The 17,500-nt window shown below is 45.6% G+C and overlaps 1 protein-coding gene across 19 annotated transcripts in view; it reads right to left on the reverse strand.

Annotated features, from left to right (window-relative positions):
• Positions 1 to 17,500, reverse strand: part of mbnl1 (muscleblind-like splicing regulator 1) — a 47,816-nt gene that overhangs the window by 27,791 nt on the left and 2,525 nt on the right. For 4 of the 19 annotated variants that reach the window (XM_080837310.1, XM_080837308.1, XM_080837309.1 and 1 more), the window contains exon 2: positions 11,784 to 12,548. In XM_080837310.1, the coding sequence (XP_080693436.1) occupies positions 11,784 to 11,957 (174 nt within the window). In that variant the 5' untranslated portion in view covers positions 11,958 to 12,548. Of the gene's footprint in view, positions 1 to 11,783; positions 12,549 to 13,145; positions 13,710 to 17,500 lie in introns of those variants that run through there. The other 15 variants (XM_080837303.1, XM_080837311.1, XM_080837294.1 and 12 more) reach the window with 9 other exon arrangements.

The raw sequence follows: 17,500 nt of genomic DNA on the forward strand, positions 1-17,500 counted from the left end.
AGTTAGTCAGAGAATGTGGGCGTTATGTGTGCATCACCTAGAGCAGTGCTAGATTGATCATCTCGGGGAGAGATGGCTATGAAGAGTGTGTGACGAATAGAGCGTACACAGTGAACATCACTATAGCTAGAAGAGCCCAATTGTGGACATATTCTGAACACACACACACACACACACACACACACACACACACACATACACACACACATACACACACACACATGCAAATGCATACTCATACATAGCATGCTGTTGTGAAAATAGTAACCTAGCAACAGTCCTTTCAAACTCAAACAAGAGATCTGTATCTCTCTCTCTCTCTCCCCTCTTCCTTTGTGTCATCCGTCTTTCTCTCTCCTGTAAAATAGCACTAAAAAACAAACCTAAGCCTGCTTCTTCACTCTGTACGAAAGAGAAAGGGAGGGAAAAGGGGAGAGGAGAGAGAGAGAAGAGCGGTAAACAAATACTGATAGGAGAGAGAGAGAAAAAAAAAGAGAATAGAAGAGAGATCTAAGAGATGCTCTGCCTGGACCTTGAATCACTCAGTGTTGGGAATTTAACACTTAGGTAGCTGCTCCTACTGAAGGCCACAAGCGCTAGCCGCTAACACTTACCATAGAGCTGTTCTTCTCCGCCATATTCTTAAGCATAGGTATTCTGATCTTAGCTAGCCACTCTAATGCAGGCCACAGGCGCAAGCTTGAACAGGAAATGGACACTAGCTGACATTAAAGAAGACACAGCCAAATCCATTTGACTTTCCTCTCCTCTACCTCCCAATAAAACCTTAACCCATAAATAAAGGAGAAGGTGTGTTGTAGTAAGGTACGTTGTCGGGCTGCTGGAAGCCAACTGGTGTACAGTAAACAACTACTATACTGGGTGTTGCTTACAGCCTGACAGGCAGCTGGCAACTTAACAGAACTTTCTCCCTCTCTCTCACACACACACAAACACACACTCTTGAGAAGCAGGGGCATTGTACATGCCAGTGAAGCAAAGCAACAGAGATAGAGAGAGAAAGGAGTAGGTTTGTGTCTCTGTATGTGTGTGTGTGTGTGTGTGTGAGTGTGTGTGTGTGTGTGTGTGTGTGTGTGTGTGTGTGTGTGTGTGTCTGTGTGTCTGTGTGTCTGTGTTTGTGTGTATGTCTAATGATGTGTGCCATGATTGCCGTGGTGACACAGTGTGGGTAAGCCTGCAGCAAACCTGAACTGATTGGCGAGTCTGTGAGACTGAGAGTCAGTGAGTCTGATACTGCAGCTACTAGGGCTGAATCAGAGAGGTGAGGTCCAGCCGAGGGGAGGGGAAACATGGAGCTCAGAGGAAGAGAAAGAGAGAGAGAGTTTTTTTGTGTCTGTGAGAGACAGATGGAAAGGGGAAGAGAGAGAGTGGGTTTGTGTGTGTGAGCGTGTGTCTGTTTGTGACTGGGGCTTGTAGGCCAGGGAGTAAGACCCAGAGTACTGCAGTGCAGAGCTTGCCTGAGTGCATCCACAAACACACACACCTAAACCACTTTCATTTTTAACTCAATACTTTTAACTACCAAGTCAAGGTATAGGTCTTGCTTTAGTAGCATGTCTTCAAAGATTCAAGGTCCATGATTCAAGTTTCAGTTCTCCTTGGCATCAGTTTTTCTCGTGAATAATTTTGATATACTTTATATAACTTTGTAGGAATAGAGAATAAAATATTGATGGGGCATCATTATTCTGTAACACTCTAAGGTTATAGACAATCAAATTATACAATGATGTGTGCAGGAAGAGAAAGACAGAAAAGACAGATAATCCTACTGTATTTAATCCTCAAATTTCACTAGCCTCCACAGGGATTCTAATCAATAAATTCAACAAATTAATGTAATCTCACTGTAAACTATCCTAATCCTATTTTGGCACCCTCCTAATCTTATGTTAAGATGACTGCTTGGTAAAACCTGCCAATTTCTGCTGCTGCCGTCATCATTGTGGAACTTCCTGTGGAGTCGTTGAGGAGCCCTAGGTGAGTGCTCGTGTATGGGTGGGTGGGTTGGGGCAGGGAATTAATGAATACCTCTCTTTCATCATGACAGCACTTAAACGCCATTGTTTCCTGCCTCCTCTCTGATCCCATTAGTCACACACGCACGCACGTACGTACGTACGCACGCACGCACGCACGCACGCACGCACGCACGCACGCACGCACGCAGAGAAAGAAGAGAGGGAGAAAGTCAGTGAAATGGTAGGAGAGAGAGAATTGACAGAGAGGGAGAGAGAGATACAAACGGAGAAGAGAATGACAGAGAGGGGGAGAGGGAAGTGAGGGAGAAAGAGTCATAGAAAGAGAAAAGGGGCTGTCAGAACGGCAGGCATGAAAGAAGACATTTCAGAGGGGCCTGACACGTCCTGACAGTGGCACAAAGGAAGAGGGGGAGGAATAAAAAATTGAATGGAAAAACGTGGCAGAGAAAGAGAGAGAGAGAGAAAGAGAGAGGATGAGTGAGAGTGAGACAGTGCCTGTGACTCCACTCACACTATCGACACCTGCTGACACCTCCCTCTCCAAACCTCTCTTCTGACAGCTCTTGAAATATAATGAAGAATGGGAAGATAAGAGATAAGAGAAAGACAGAGAGAGAGAAGGAGAGAGTGGGGACAGAAAGAGAGAGGAAAGGAAAGAGAGACAGAAGAGCGAGAAGGAGGAAAATAGAGAGTAGGATGGGGATAGTGAAAGAGAGTCGGAAGAAGGAGAGCCACAGTGAAAAAATGAAAGAAAGAAAAAAAAGAGGGCGTGGTGCTGTCACTCACTAATGTAATGGAGTGTTAATCTAATTGAGGAGACAGGGCTACATTGCTCATGCTGATCGCCACAGACAGATAAGGTTAGAAGGAGCTCATATTTAATCTGCCTTAGTGAATCACTGCTTCCATGTGTCTCTCTGGTGTGTTTGTGTTTGTGTGTATGAGTGTGTGTGTATGAGTGTGTGTGTAAGTGTATGTGTGTGCCAGTGAGTGTGAGTGAGTGTGTGAGTGAGTGTGTGTGTGAGTGTGTCAGTGAGTGTGTGTGAGCGTGTGTTTTTGACTGTGTCTGTGTGTGTGTTTCTATGTCATTGTATGAGCTCAGAAATAGAGGGACTCTGTTTGGCTGAGGGATAGGAACGGCTGACACTATGCACAAAGACAGGCTCTTGTCTCCTGCTCAACCCTCTTACCCTCTAACCTAATACTACCCCAATGCCCCTCACTGACCAAAACACACACCCACTGTCTGAATCTGTAAATGTTTGTGTGTGTGTGTGTGTGTGTGTGTGTGTGTGTGTGTGTGTGTGTGTGTGTGTGTGTGTGTGTGTGTGTGTGTATAAATGTAAGTGTGTATGGGTTGTAAACGGTGGGTCTGAGGTGCATAAGTATGGCCGGCCCGGAGCCATAATGTTTCTGATAAGAGATTTCACGGTACCAGCTCAATGACTAAGTGAGTGAGTGAGAGAGTGAGAGAGTGAGTGAGTGAGTGAGTGAAAGAGTGAGTGAGTGAGTGAGTGAGTGAGTGAGTGAGTGAGTGAGTGAGTGAGTGAGTAAGTGAGTGAAAGAGTGAGTGAGTGAGTGAGTGAGTGAGTGAGTGAAAAAGTGAGTAATTGAATGACTGAATGAGTGAGTGAATAAATGACTGAGTGACTGACTCTTTCCTGACAGGGCATGTGCTGACACAGGCTCCTCACAGCAATCCATCTAACGAGGCCAGGAGAAGGAAGCACTGCAGATCTAAATGAGATCAGAGCCCACAACACTTACAGCACAGAGAGGACCATGTGTGTGTGTGATCATAGTCTCAACACAGCAGCTCTCAGGGCTCAGAGAGACCTGTGTGTGTATCTGTGTATGAGATCACAGCGCTTAAAACAGCAATACTTTGTGTGTGTGTGTGTGTGTGTGTGTGTGTGTGTGTGTGTGTCTGTGTGTGTGTGTGTGTGTGTGTGTTTGTGTCTGTATGTGTATGTGTAAGTGTGTATGACATCAGAGCCCACAACACAACACAAAGACCTCAGAGCGGGCTGACTCTCTCTCTATCTGTGTGAGTGTGAATGTGTGCATGCGTGTGTGTGTTTGTGTTTGGATGTTTGTGTGTGTGTGTTCGTGAGTGTGTGTGTGTGTGTGTGTGTGTGTGTGTAGGGTAAAGGGTCAGAGATGTGTTTTTAAATTCCCCAACGATTAAATTAGCAGAAACACTGATGGCCCTATTGGGTGCAATCAGAGGCATACAGCCCTGCCTGGACTTTCCCCTGCTAGGTTACTACACAGGCAGGAGTCTCTCCACTGTGTTTACTCACACACTGGGCATCACACACACCACAGACACCAAGTTCAGTTAGAGAGAGAGGAACAGAGACCAAATAGGGAAACAGTATGCATACTCAGAGTGAAAGGAAGTGTGTCCACACAGACAAACAGTGCCCATACAGAGAATGACAGGAAGTGTGGCAAATTAGAGAAACAGTATGCATACAGAGAATGAGAGTTAAAAGAAGGCGAACAGAGAAACAATGTGTGTACTCAGAACTGAAGTATGATTGAAACACTATGCCGATTTACAATTTGAACAAGCAGAGAAACAGACAAAAACGCACACTATTACTACTATCTATATGGAATTCATGTCAAAAGACTAAAATGTACTATTAGTTAGTGCTACGCAGTTTTACTTTACTTTAATGCAGTAGCAAATGACTACTTCCACCACTGAAAAATTGTGGAGGGTAAGGGAGGGGTGAGTATTGTTAATTCACTTCCCCCGCCCTGGGGATCGAACCGTGGATCTAACCGTTAGGCCCTGACTGCCTGACTGTTGGTCACACAGATATATATCTATACATACGTACACATCTTCCTCTTTATATTCAATCTTTCTGCTCCTTCTCTCTTGTCCTCACATATCTTAATTCACTCTATATCTTTGTCTCTGTTGTTCCCTAACTCCATCCCTTCCTCTCCCTACTTCCATCGATCTTCCTCATTCTTTCCCTTCTGTGTTCCTTCAGTCCCCTCCCTCTCTCTCTTTCTTCGTTTTATCTCTGTTTCTCTCTTCTCCCCCCCTCTTCTTCTCTCTCTTTTGCCCCTCTTCCTTCTCCCTCTGTCCCTCCAACTCTCTCTGTCTCTCTCCCACTGTTTCTCTCTGCAGTCTGTTATTGCACTGGACAGAAGAGGAAGGGAGTAGAGCCAAGGCGAGGCAGGACGAGGCGAGTGTAGGAGAGGAGAAGGAGTCTTGATGTTTTACATTACTGAGTCATAATGAGACCCTGGTGTTGAGTGCTGTTGTGTTTGTCGTCTTGTTTAATCTCAGCCCAAACATGGCCAAATAGTGTGCAGGCTAATATTTACCCCACATGTCCATGTGCGAGACGCCTACAGCTCTTAGGCTAGCCTGATGATCCTCTGCTGAGCCTCCTCCACTCAGAGTAAACACAACTCGGAACATCTGACAGTGCTCAGTAAGGAGGAAAAACACACACACACACACACACACACACACACACAAGTATGCATGGGCATATACACAACCACATGGCCGTCATGTTAACTTTCACATACACACATGGGGTAATTTATACTCATGACAGAGTTGTAATCCTTTCCACGCACACACCACGCCGCACACACACGCACGCACACACGCACGCACGCACACACACACACACACACACACACACACACACACACACACACACACACACACACACACACACACACACACACACACACACACACACACACACACACACATACACACACACACACACACACACACACACACACACACACACACACACAAACACTTAACTCAAGTTTCATGGTGAACATGAACACGTATGTTTGGAACATCTGACCCAACTGTCAACTGTCAACTGTCAAAAAAAAGAAGAACAAAACAATACCCTTCGGCCTGAACCGTTAGCCAGTTGAGTGACTACACACACACACACACACACACACACACACATTGAGAAAGGGTTCACACAGGGTCACAAATGTATGTATGTGTGTTTGTGTGTGTGGCAACCGGCTCATGATAAACACACACACACACACACACACACACACACACACACACACACACACACACACACACACACACACACACACACACACAGCCATAACGCCTTCATGCCGCTACACCCCACTCTGCTACTGCTGCAAAGCCGGCTCCTGTTGTTAACCTCAAATCTCCGAGCTGAAGACCCCTTAAACAATGAAGCTGTATCGGAAATGCAGTCACTACAGTCAATACTGTAACAATAAACACTGCTTACACTACTTTTCCATTACTGCAAGCTGAACACCTCTATCCGCCCCTCAGTTCCAGTGGTTCATGACAGCACAGTCACAGAGGCCATGAGGTGTGCAATCAGCAGGTCAGGGTTTTTTGTTTTGTGTTGATGTCGTAACTTCGTCAGTTCCTCAGGTTTAATATCAAATAACTATTTATGATCCAGCTTGAGGTGGGAAGCAATTAATGTTGAAATGCCAAGTCAGAGAAGAATAAGCGCTTTTTTTTTTTGGCTTGCTAAACTTCCCGTCACTGTGACTCTATCTCTGTCATATCGAAATAACCTCTGACAAACCGTTTCCTTGCCAACACAGTCAAAATCCACAAATTCACCATGAACTCAACACAACACGCACTTCAACAGCTCACTCCTCGAACTATGGTATAGAAGAGGTGAACACCAAAAAGTAAAAGCCAACTTTAAGTAAATGAGTTTATAATGGAATACATTAATACAATCCAAACAATTATAACACAAATGTGTTGTTTGGGAATTTATACTTATAAACATAAGGAATGCTTAAGAGGAATTTCTATGACATGTCAATAAACTCTGGGCACATGACATCTCAATTTTCAGGATAAGGAAGATAAGTGGTGCCTTGTCTTACACTCAAAGTGCCTTCAGTGTGAAAGTGTGTGTGTGCGTGTGTGTGACCTGCTATGCTTCTCTGATCATGTGATACCTGCTCTAATTATACCATGGCACAAAAAAGACACACACAGCGTCTCACCCATGAAATTAATACGAGGATATGTGTACACGCGCACATACAAGCATGAAAAATACTCCACAGAAATACGTTGCTGCTTATTTTTTCTTATCAACTTGTTTTCGTTAACATACAGTGCCCTACTAATAGTGAATGTGTGCTGGAACTCACAAACCATGAAATGATAGACCCTGTATCCTGGACTGACCTGGCCCAGTTCAACAATTACAAATATTTAGCTGCAATGCAGACATTACCCCTCGGCCCCATATAAATATGTGCCAATACTCTCTGTCAGTTCTAGTGGTTTGTTTAAAGGGACACTCCCACACTGCTAATCTGCCAGAGATAAGCTGTTTACACTTGAAATTTCAATTTTTTTCACATTTTACATTTTGAGTGTGCTGATCAGAATGTACCCTTAACTCATCGATAAACATCTCCATGTACCTACTTTTCTGACATCATACACTGTGAGCCATAATGTAACCGCTATTTGTTCTACAGAGGAGAGAACTTACTTTTTCGGGGTTCAGCGCAGGTACATCACTTCCTGTCTCTGGGACTCTTTATATTGGGCCTGTGGGACTCTTTATATCTTTATATTTTTTATATATTTTATAAATAGTTTTTCTTATGTTCTGAAGTACTTTCTATGTTTTGTGTTTATTGTCTGCACCAATATGCCAAAGAAAATTCCTGGCAGGCTTAAACTCTTTGGCAATAAAAACAATTCTGATTCTGATTCTGAGGCGCTGACGCCCACAGCTGTGTTCATGCCGAGAGGATGAGTCTCCTGTCCTCCACTCCTCTCCTTTTTTGTCCTCTCCTGTCTTTTCTCTCCTCTTTTGTCCACTCCTCTCACTTCTTAGATCTTCTCTTTTCTCCTCTGTGCATCTGCACCTCATTACCCTGCCTTCTCATCCTGCAGGCAGTGAGCAGCATTTTTCCACAGGCTGAACTTTCATCTCACGAGAGGACAGTAGGTCTCTCTCTCCCTCTTTCTGTCTCTCAGTCTCTCTTTCTCCCTCTCTCTGTCTCTCCGCCTCTCTCTCTACTTCTCTCGATCTCTTAGTCTCTCTCTCCCTCCCTATCTCTTTCTCTCAGTCTCTCTCTCTCTCAATCTCTACACAAAAGGATGAAACAGGCTACCTCTCTTAGGAGGGACGCCATGTTCACCTCTATTTTCCTCTCTTTCTCTCTTTCTCTCTCACACACACACACACTTTCTCCCTCCCACTCCTTCACTCTTTGGCTCTGCCTGTTTTTTCTTGAGTTCCAATTTATTTCCCAAACACTCACTTTGTCTTTCATGCCTTTGTCCTCCAAAAACCATCAAATCCCACTCCTTCATCTCTCTCTTTCCTCCTCTTTCACTCGCTTGCCCTCTCATTCCCCCACTAACTAACTTCAGCATCAGATCCAGGTCAGACTGGTCCCAGAATCAGACCACTGGGATCTCATAGACCGCGTTGTTGTTGTTGTTGTTGTTGTTGTACAGTTGTTGTTTAGTATTGTTAAGTATTAGTTTGATACATGCGATGTCCCCAGATGTGCTATATAATGCATCGATTCAGTTTCGGGATGATTACTTGCAAGTGATATTGAGTGGAGTACCTAACACCTTTGTGTTCTGTATAACTGAAATAATGTACAGTCGTGCACATTAAAGGTCTATAACTGGGTGTGGTTTGGAAGTGGTCGTTTGGTCAGGCTGGTCGTTTGGTGACTGGCAGGTGAGTCGTTAAAGGAGCCATTAAACTCAGGTCTGACAGGGAAAGGCACACTGCAGGACGGCTCTATCCTTTGCCCCGAGACACGGAACACACTTACACATACACAAGTGCACCCACCTGCACACAAACAGTACACACCAATGTCCATACACATGAATAAACACTTTTTCACTTACACACCCACACACATTTCGCCATGACAAGACTGCAACAAAACTGGGTTACCCCAGTGAGCTGTCCCTGCTCCACCACATTAAAATGGACATGGGGAAGAAAACATCCTGCATGTGCGTATGAATGAGAGTCTGTTTTTATGCACAGTTGTGAGTATGTGTTATATCCATGACGCTGAGTGTGAAAATGTTAGCAAGTATTTGTGTGAATGTGTCTGTGTGGCTGAGCGTGTGTGTGTGTGTGTGTGTGTGTGTGTGTGTGTGTGTGTGTGTGTGTGTGTGTGTGTGTGTGTGTGTGTGTGTGTGTGTGTGTGTGTGTGTGTGTGTGTGTGTGTGTGTGTGTGTGCGTATGTGTCTCTGTGTCTGTGTGCGTATGTGAGTGTGTGTGTGTGTGTGTATATGTGTGGGTCTGTCTATGTCTGTGTGTCTGTGTGTAGCATATTTGTGTATTTCAAGTGCTAGTGTATGCAATGTGGGGCTCCTTGAAGCCAGGGCCTTACAGCAGAGTAGTGAGAGAGGTGTTCTTTCTCACCCCTCTGGACCCCAACATGTGTGTGTGTGTGTGTGTGTGTGTGTGTGTGTGTGTGTGTGTGTTTGTGTGTGTGTGTGTGTGTGTGTGTGTGTGTGTGTGTGTGTGTGTGTGTGTGTGTGTTTGTGTGTTGTTGTGTGTGAATGTGTGAGCACGCAATAGTATGTATGTATATTGTGCGATGTGTTTGCCTTTCAGACTGTGGGTAAAAATAGATGGAAAATTACAGAGTGGCATACCCTTGCTGCCCTGAGAGGAAGTGGTAAGCACAGCGCCATCTTCACGGTGACGTGAGGGGAGAAACTCTCGCTGCACAAATAACAACACACCAGATAGTCCAGCTACAGCAGCTTAGGCATGAAGATTCAATCCAGAGATGGCTAATAATGCTAATAAACTATAGGCTACCAGTCATTCGGCTAACATGCTAAAGAACTACACCATTCAGATAGTTAACATGCTAAAGAGCTCAAACATCGGGTAACCAGCTAACTAATCACACCAGTCAGATGGGTAAAATGCTAGACAACTCACTAGCTACTACACCTTAAAAACCAACCACACAAAACGAACTGCAGCACACTAAGATGTTTTCCAGCCTCACAGTAAGCTAATATTACCACTGGACAGAAACCTGGTGTGGTGTGCCAGACACACACAGCAGCAGATCTGGCCTTGATCTGGAGCAGGTCGGTAGCATCAGGGCCAGATCTGGGCTATATCTATTTCATAACTAGAAGGTCACTTGAAGAGCACAGACTTACGCCAAGGCCAATGACCCTATCTTGCAATGTTAAAAAAGTGACAATAAAAATAACTGGATCTAGCCCTTGATGAAAATTGGGCAGGTAGTCTTGCTGACAGACAAACTGAAGGGACTGAAAATGTAACCTGCTTGGTGGAAGTAATCATAAGCACCAATGTAGGTCTTTAAATTGGAGTAATGCTAATCCTAAATCAGTGATTGATATTTATTTGTTCTTTCAGAAAACAAACAAACATTTTTTGAGAAGACTGAGAAGGACAAAATGGCTGACACTGGTAACAACTATCAGAATTAACGGTCAACAACCACTACTGTCGATTGTGTCAGCATATCCTCAAACTCAACTCAGCATCTTGCACAGCGCTAGGGCTGTATAAGGTCATGGCTGAGAGGGAACTGCTTAGGCAACATGTCAAACCACATGGCTAGCAAGAAGGGTTCCCTAAATGACTGCACAGGATTCTCAACTACTCATAAAAGCCTTCTTGACACAGAGGCAAAGGCATTATCACTTCATTCTCTCACACAGAGACACTTAGTTCTTACACTTGTTTTGACACTTTTTCTCATACTCATTCTCTTTTTCTCTCGCTCCACAGCTTGGCCCCTATTTCTCTCTTACTCTTTCTTTATTTCTTTCTTTCTCTCTACAGCCTACCCTCCCATCCCCCCATTTCCCTCCAGCTCCGTCACATGTTCTTGCTACCAGCCATGCGATTAGAGGTGGGTGTGGTCGGATGGGAAATCGTTCTAGAACAGATGCTGTCTTCAGTGTGCGATAACGCACCCCTTAACGATCGCACGTGGCTCAATCTGAAGGGTGAGGCCTCTGATGATTTTGATAGTTTTTTAAGTTATTTACAAAAGTTTTTTGTTAGCACCTGTACAGGAGTTATGTTGTTTGCACTTTTGACATCTGCTCTGCCCATTTCTTTCTCACAACCATTACTGCCTTAAAGAGTACCTGCCTCTACTGGACCCATCTGAACCAGACATGATTCCATTCCAGAGTGGTACCTCCGTGCTAGATTTGGGCCCAAGCACGTCTGTGCTTGCTCAGACTGTCTTGTGAGCCAAAAACAAATAATCATAGATTTACACAGCCTCTCAACCACATACTGCTTTCCAAACTCGCTCCGTTGAGATCCTCTCAAAATGGAAGCCTTGGAATCAACTCGGCACACGTGTGTCCCATTCTATGCATCGGATTCCTGTTGTGACACACTGCTAATCTCGGTCACAAGGCCACTCTAAAGCTAATAAGGTAATGTTCTGAAACTATAGCATTCAGGCAAGCCCAATCTAATATCTGCTCAGAGGCATCCAAACAATACTGTCTGTGTCGTAACGTGCCTTCAGCTCAGACGAGACACATTGGCCTACTCTGAACAGAGCTGATGGCCTCCACTGTGGTAGATCAGGCAAATCCCCCAAATCTAACACCTGACCTGAGACATCCACACAATATCATCTGTATGGGAATGTGTAATCAGCTGGCTGCGTTCATGGTTTTGTCTGGTCACGGGGTGAGAGATGCAGGAGTGTGTGCGTGTGTGGGGCACTTACCTTGAGGGAGTCGAAGCAGGCGATGACCCTTCCATTCTCGACCTGGCAGCTCTTGGCGGGGTGGGCGAACTTGCATTCGTCTGCGGAGCGCGAGCAGGTGCCGCGCTGGAACTCTCGGCACACCTCCAGCGTGAGCCACTTGGTGTCCCGCATATGTGCCATGTTCATCGCCATAGCAACCCTCGCTTGGCACTTGGCTCACAACAAGGTTGCCCACACACACACACACGCGGAGGGGAAAAAAATCAACAACAATTGAAAAGATTTAAAAGGGGAAGAGTATATCCTGATAAAGCTTAAAGTCTGTAAGGGGTTGAAAAACCCTCTGTGTGCGTGTGCGCGCAGATGAGAGCCTCAGAAGTCTCTTCAAAAAGCCTCCTAAAAAAACACAACACTGGTGGGTTTGGCCACAACACAAAAAACTAAACGGGGTCCAAAATCAGAATCAAAGATGCCTTCTCTTCCTCTCCAGTAGATATACTCATGCGATGCGACGACCCTGTCCAGCAGACTGTTTCAATAACAGGCCTTTGGAAGTAGAATACAGGTTGTGGAGGCTGACCAGGTTGACTTCCTGTGTCCAGGATTGGCTGGTTGTGGTGGTGTATGAGGTCAGGGATTGGCTGGTTGGGGGTTGGTGAGTTCTTTTGCACTCTCGCTCGTTCAGGTGCCAGCAGCAAGCGAGGCGAGAAGCAGAAGATGGGGCTCTAGCGGCGGGTCCAAGCTGCAGCAGACGTTAGGCAAGGCACTTCCTGAAGTACCTTCCTACAGTAGAAAGAGAGAGGCGACAGAGAAAGACAGAGAGAGAGAGAGAGAGAGATAGAGAGAGCGAGAAGGAGACCAAGAGTGTCCGAGAGGTAGAGATAGATAGAGAGAGGAGAGAGAGAGAGAGAGGGAATTAGTTCAGAAGACAAGACTGTCTGTTTCACGAGTCTAATGCTCATGTTCCCTGGTGGGATCACAAGTTTATCCTTGAGAGAGGTTCTGGGTCAGACAGGCTTGCCTGAGCGTCTGGCCAGCTGTGGAGGAAAAGGCCACGGCATGTAAAAATGTTAGAAATGTTAGTCAGCCTGGATAAGGGTGGAGTGTGGGGGGGTGAGCTTAGACAAATAAAACATTCTGTCACACACGTTCCCACACACTCACACATATTCACCCTGTTCTTCTCTCAAGCTACCACTCTGATTAACACGTTAACACACACACATACACACACACACACACACGCACATACACACACACTTACACACACACATACACATGTACAGACAAAACAATTGCACTCAAAAACTCAGTCACAGACGCACACACACAGACATGCACATGCAGAAACACACACAAAACTGAATCATAAACACACACACAGAGTTCTCACAAAGCTTCTCTTCTTGGTCTCTACATTCGCGGCTCAGTCTTGGAAAATCAAATCAAACCGGCATATCACTTACAGCTAAGCACAGCACAGCACAGCACAGCACAGCCCGGTCTGCCTTAGCAAATCTATTTAAAAGAGAGAGCGTGTGTGAGTGTGAGTGTGTCCCAGTGTGTGAGTGAGTGTGCGCGCGCAAGAGAGCGAGAGAGAGAGAGAGAGAGAGAGAGAGAGAGAGAGAGAGGGAGTGAGAGCGATGGGGAAGTGGAGGGGAGGACTCTCACTTCCCTTTCTCAGAAGAGGAGAGAGCGCATGTCGTCCAATCAGAATCTGCCGAGCTGCAGCAGTATTCTGGGCTGAGCGCCAGGTAACGGGAGGGGGGGGGGGTGGTGGTGGGTGGGGCTTAGGCAAGGCCAACATGACTGACAGCCGTTAAAGAGAGAGCGAGGGAGAGAGAAAGAGAGATAGAGAGAACAAGAGCGGGGAGGAGGGAGAAGACAAGTAGTCTTCTTTTTCTTCTACCTGCTGACAACTGCCACCTTCCTTTTTAAATGTTTTTCTTTTTTTCTTCTTTTTTTTCTTTTCACACTCAAATGAATGTGAGTCAAATTTCTCTCTGCCTGAGCGCACTAACACCAACTCTTCATTGAGTCTGCCTTCATTAATAATAATGCATCTGAATATACAGCATTCCCTTTCAACCCATATGCTTTGGTAATACTGGAGAAAATTCTGGTCATGTCGAAAAAGCTTCTTTTGAAGCGTCTTAAGTTTCCTTGTACTTGGATATTGGGCCTGGTACATGACCACATGCTTATATGTGCTTACATGGGCTCTTATCAGATTCAAAATGAATACGTAGAGAGAGGGCCAAGTGTGATCATGAGTAATACACCACGACACACAATGCCTCATAGTGTGAACCTTCACACGAGCCCAGCAGTCTTTGCAGCCAAAGCTCCTGCAAGCCCACCCCTCCCCTCCCCTCCACTTCAGTTCCTGTTGTCTGCTGAGCTGCATCACCAACACTGGGACTTCTGAATGACCTCATGTACATCATCTTATGTGCACTGTGTTAGTTCAGTTTACAGCCAACAATCTGCAAGCCAGACACAAACACACACACACACACACACACACACACACACACACACACACACACACACACACACACACACACACACAGAGGGGGTGCGGCCAGAATAGAGGCCAAAACAGGCGACATCCATCACGGACTGGCGTGACGATGACGCTTTGTTTCGCTTCTCTCTTTCACCTTGAATAACTTCCAACGGGAAGGAAAGAGAGCGAGAAACATAAACGACCTTTGGAACACACAGGCTGAAGCTAAGTGATAACAGACTGTTTGGAAAGGAAAGAAGGGGGGAAAGCAACACATGCGCAGGTGGGTGGGGTGGTGAGAGGTGAGGTGAGGTGTGTGTGTGTGTGTGTGTGTGTGTGTGTGTTGGGATTACGAGAGCCACATCGTGTGACCTGACACACAGCTGATGGTCAAAGACTAGATAATCTCACCCTACTGGACCTGCAGACACCCCTCACACAGACACACTTTCCCTTTTTGAAATTCCACCTCTGGTATTCTATTTACCCAGTGCAGGTTGGCGCCTGCCACCCCCTCCCACACACACACACACACACACACACACACACACACACACAGACTATCTTAAGGCAATCACGATTATGGCAATGATTAAATGACTATCATGCCCGGACTCATGCCCATTCCCGTTTTCTCTTCACGTTAAAAAAATTAAAACTAAATCCTACCACACCCCCCCTTTTGTCTTTCGTTCGCTCCACTTTCGCCGCCTCCCCTCCTCTTTCTCAACACCTCCCCAACCCCACCCCCTCATCAGGTTTCTAAAAATGTCAGAGGGCTCTACTGTCAGCCACGCTCTCTCGCTGCGCACCCGGGACTCCTCAGACTGCAAGGTCCCCAGGAGCTGCTGCAAGGTCGCAGGAGGCGTATCCAGATGAGGGGGAGAAAGGGAGGAACGGAGAGCTGGAGGGAGGAGAGGGGGTGGAAGGCAAGAGGAAGGAAGGAAGAAAAAGAGAGGAGAAGAAACAAAGACAGAAGGAGGGAGGAGAGGAGAAAGAGAAGAGGAAAGGAAAGAAAGGTCATTGTCAGTGTCTTTGTGACTGTCACCACGGCAGCAGCGATACAACGAAGCTGACAGCATATGAAAACATGAATAAGACATCACTCTATACTCGTCTGATACCATGAGAGAGAGAGAGAGAGAGAGAGCGAGAGAGGAAGAGAAAGAGAAGCAGATAGAGAGAGGAAGGGAGAGAGAGAGAGTTCCACAGAGAGACAGACTGCACCAGCAGAGAGGCTCAACCATGCGCAATAACTACCTTGGCACATCTTCCTCCAGGGAAAGGCCTATGTTTAGAGCACCTCCTCTACAGGTAACAATATTTCCCTCTCTCTCCCTCTCTCCCTCTCTCTCTCTCGCTCTCTCTCTCTCTCTCTCTCTCTCTGAAATATGGCGTGAGACAGACAGAGAGAAGAGGCTGTGTCTCGCCTCATATCCCATTGCTGCACAGGCACGGCGTGAGACAGACAGAGAGAAGAGGCTGTGTCTCGCCTCATATCCCCTCGCTGCGCCGGCACGGCGTGAGACAGATGATACAGCAGGGGGCCCCTGCACGTCACTAACACTTCACATCTAACGGGCATCAGCACAGGCCACACCAGAGTTCAGTCCGCCCAAAACACTCCCAAAATACACTATCACAACAACACAGACAGACACAGACATACACACACAAACAGACACACACACACACACGCATATCCAAACATATATTTATATGCGGACACGCACTTGTTCCATACTGCACACTCCAACTGACAAACACTACCAGCAATGTATGTGTGCATGTGAGAGGGCTGAGTTTATGTGTGTGTTTCTTTGTCATGTACCTGATTATGTGAAACTGTTAAATGTCACCTATAAGGAAAAAACAGACTATGTAACCTTGTCATTCTCTGTGTTTTTTACCTACTGAAACAACATTGTGTGACAATGTTCACAACACATACAACAAAAGAGAGAATAGATTAGGAGTCAGAGAGAAAGATGTAGAGAAAAGGAGGGACAGAATGCCATGAAATTGAGAAAACAGACACTGAGGTTATTATATGATCTGCACAGTGAATAATGTAGACCTATATTGCTCAGTATATGTCCAGTACCCTTGTAGCATCTCATGGATATGCCTGTAACGGTAATGGATGCAGTTGCCCTGATAAATATCAATAAAATGTTCTGAAATGACTTTGCAAGAGAGTCACAGAGAGAGGCATGTTTAGGTCTCTAAGACCATCTTAATGTTTGATGTGAAACTTAATAATTATGGTCTATATCATCAATTAGATGGGAACACTGTTACATTGCCCATAATTACTGTGCTGCATAACATTCATCCAAATTCTTACTGCCATTTTGCCTCTCTCCCTCTCTCTTTCTCTCTTTCTAAAATGATGGTTGTTTGGCTGTGTTTACGTCTCCTGAAGATGGATGGAGAGGAAGAGAGGAGATATGGGAATTGAGGATAGATGTCGTAATCAAGAGGGCGTATGAATACGCTTTAGCATTCCATAGCTGTGGTGCAGTGCTGTTTGGAGAGACAGAAAAGGAGAGAGAGAGAGGAAAGTTGTCTAGGCGGCGACGTTAAGAACGCTAAAGAGAGGAAGTGCCCGGAAATGACAGACCTCTAGAGCCCTGACAGGGAAAAGGGGGGAAAAGGGGGGGCTTAGGGTTGACTTGCAGTTTTTTAAAGCAGCGGTCACTTCTGCATTTCCCCCGCTGCATCCTCCCCCCACGCCAAACATGCACAGCAAGGCACGTTTAAAATTAGGATTGCTGAGTTTTACCGAAAATCAAACCAGCGCAGCACCAGAAACAGGCAGCTAGTTCAGCATTAACTGGGAGAGCTTCACAGAATGGAGGCGAGCAGGGATAACACCATCACCCTAGGCCAATGGGGCAATGTTGCTGAGCTCAACTGTCATTGGTGGGGAAGTATGACAAAGTGGCTCACTTTGTGAATCTATGCATACATTTACTGCATGTGCATCTGCTCACACATGTCCTCGACATCCTGCATTCTTTCCACAAAACAAAACCAAAGTTAAGCCCACTAGTTAAAAGATTTCAAAGCTTCTGCAGGTTTTTCTTGTCAGTTGTTTGTTATAGAATGTAATAATAGGTATCGTTTCGACGGATTTGTTACCTAAATATGCACTTACCCTTGTCTCAGTGAAAATTAGAAAGACAAATGTCTTCTGCTTCACTGAGTCTACTTATTCTGCATG

Source organism: Sprattus sprattus (genome assembly GCF_963457725.1).
Source record: "Sprattus sprattus genome assembly, chromosome: 4".
NCBI lineage: Eukaryota > Metazoa > Chordata > Actinopteri > Clupeiformes > Clupeidae > Sprattus > Sprattus sprattus.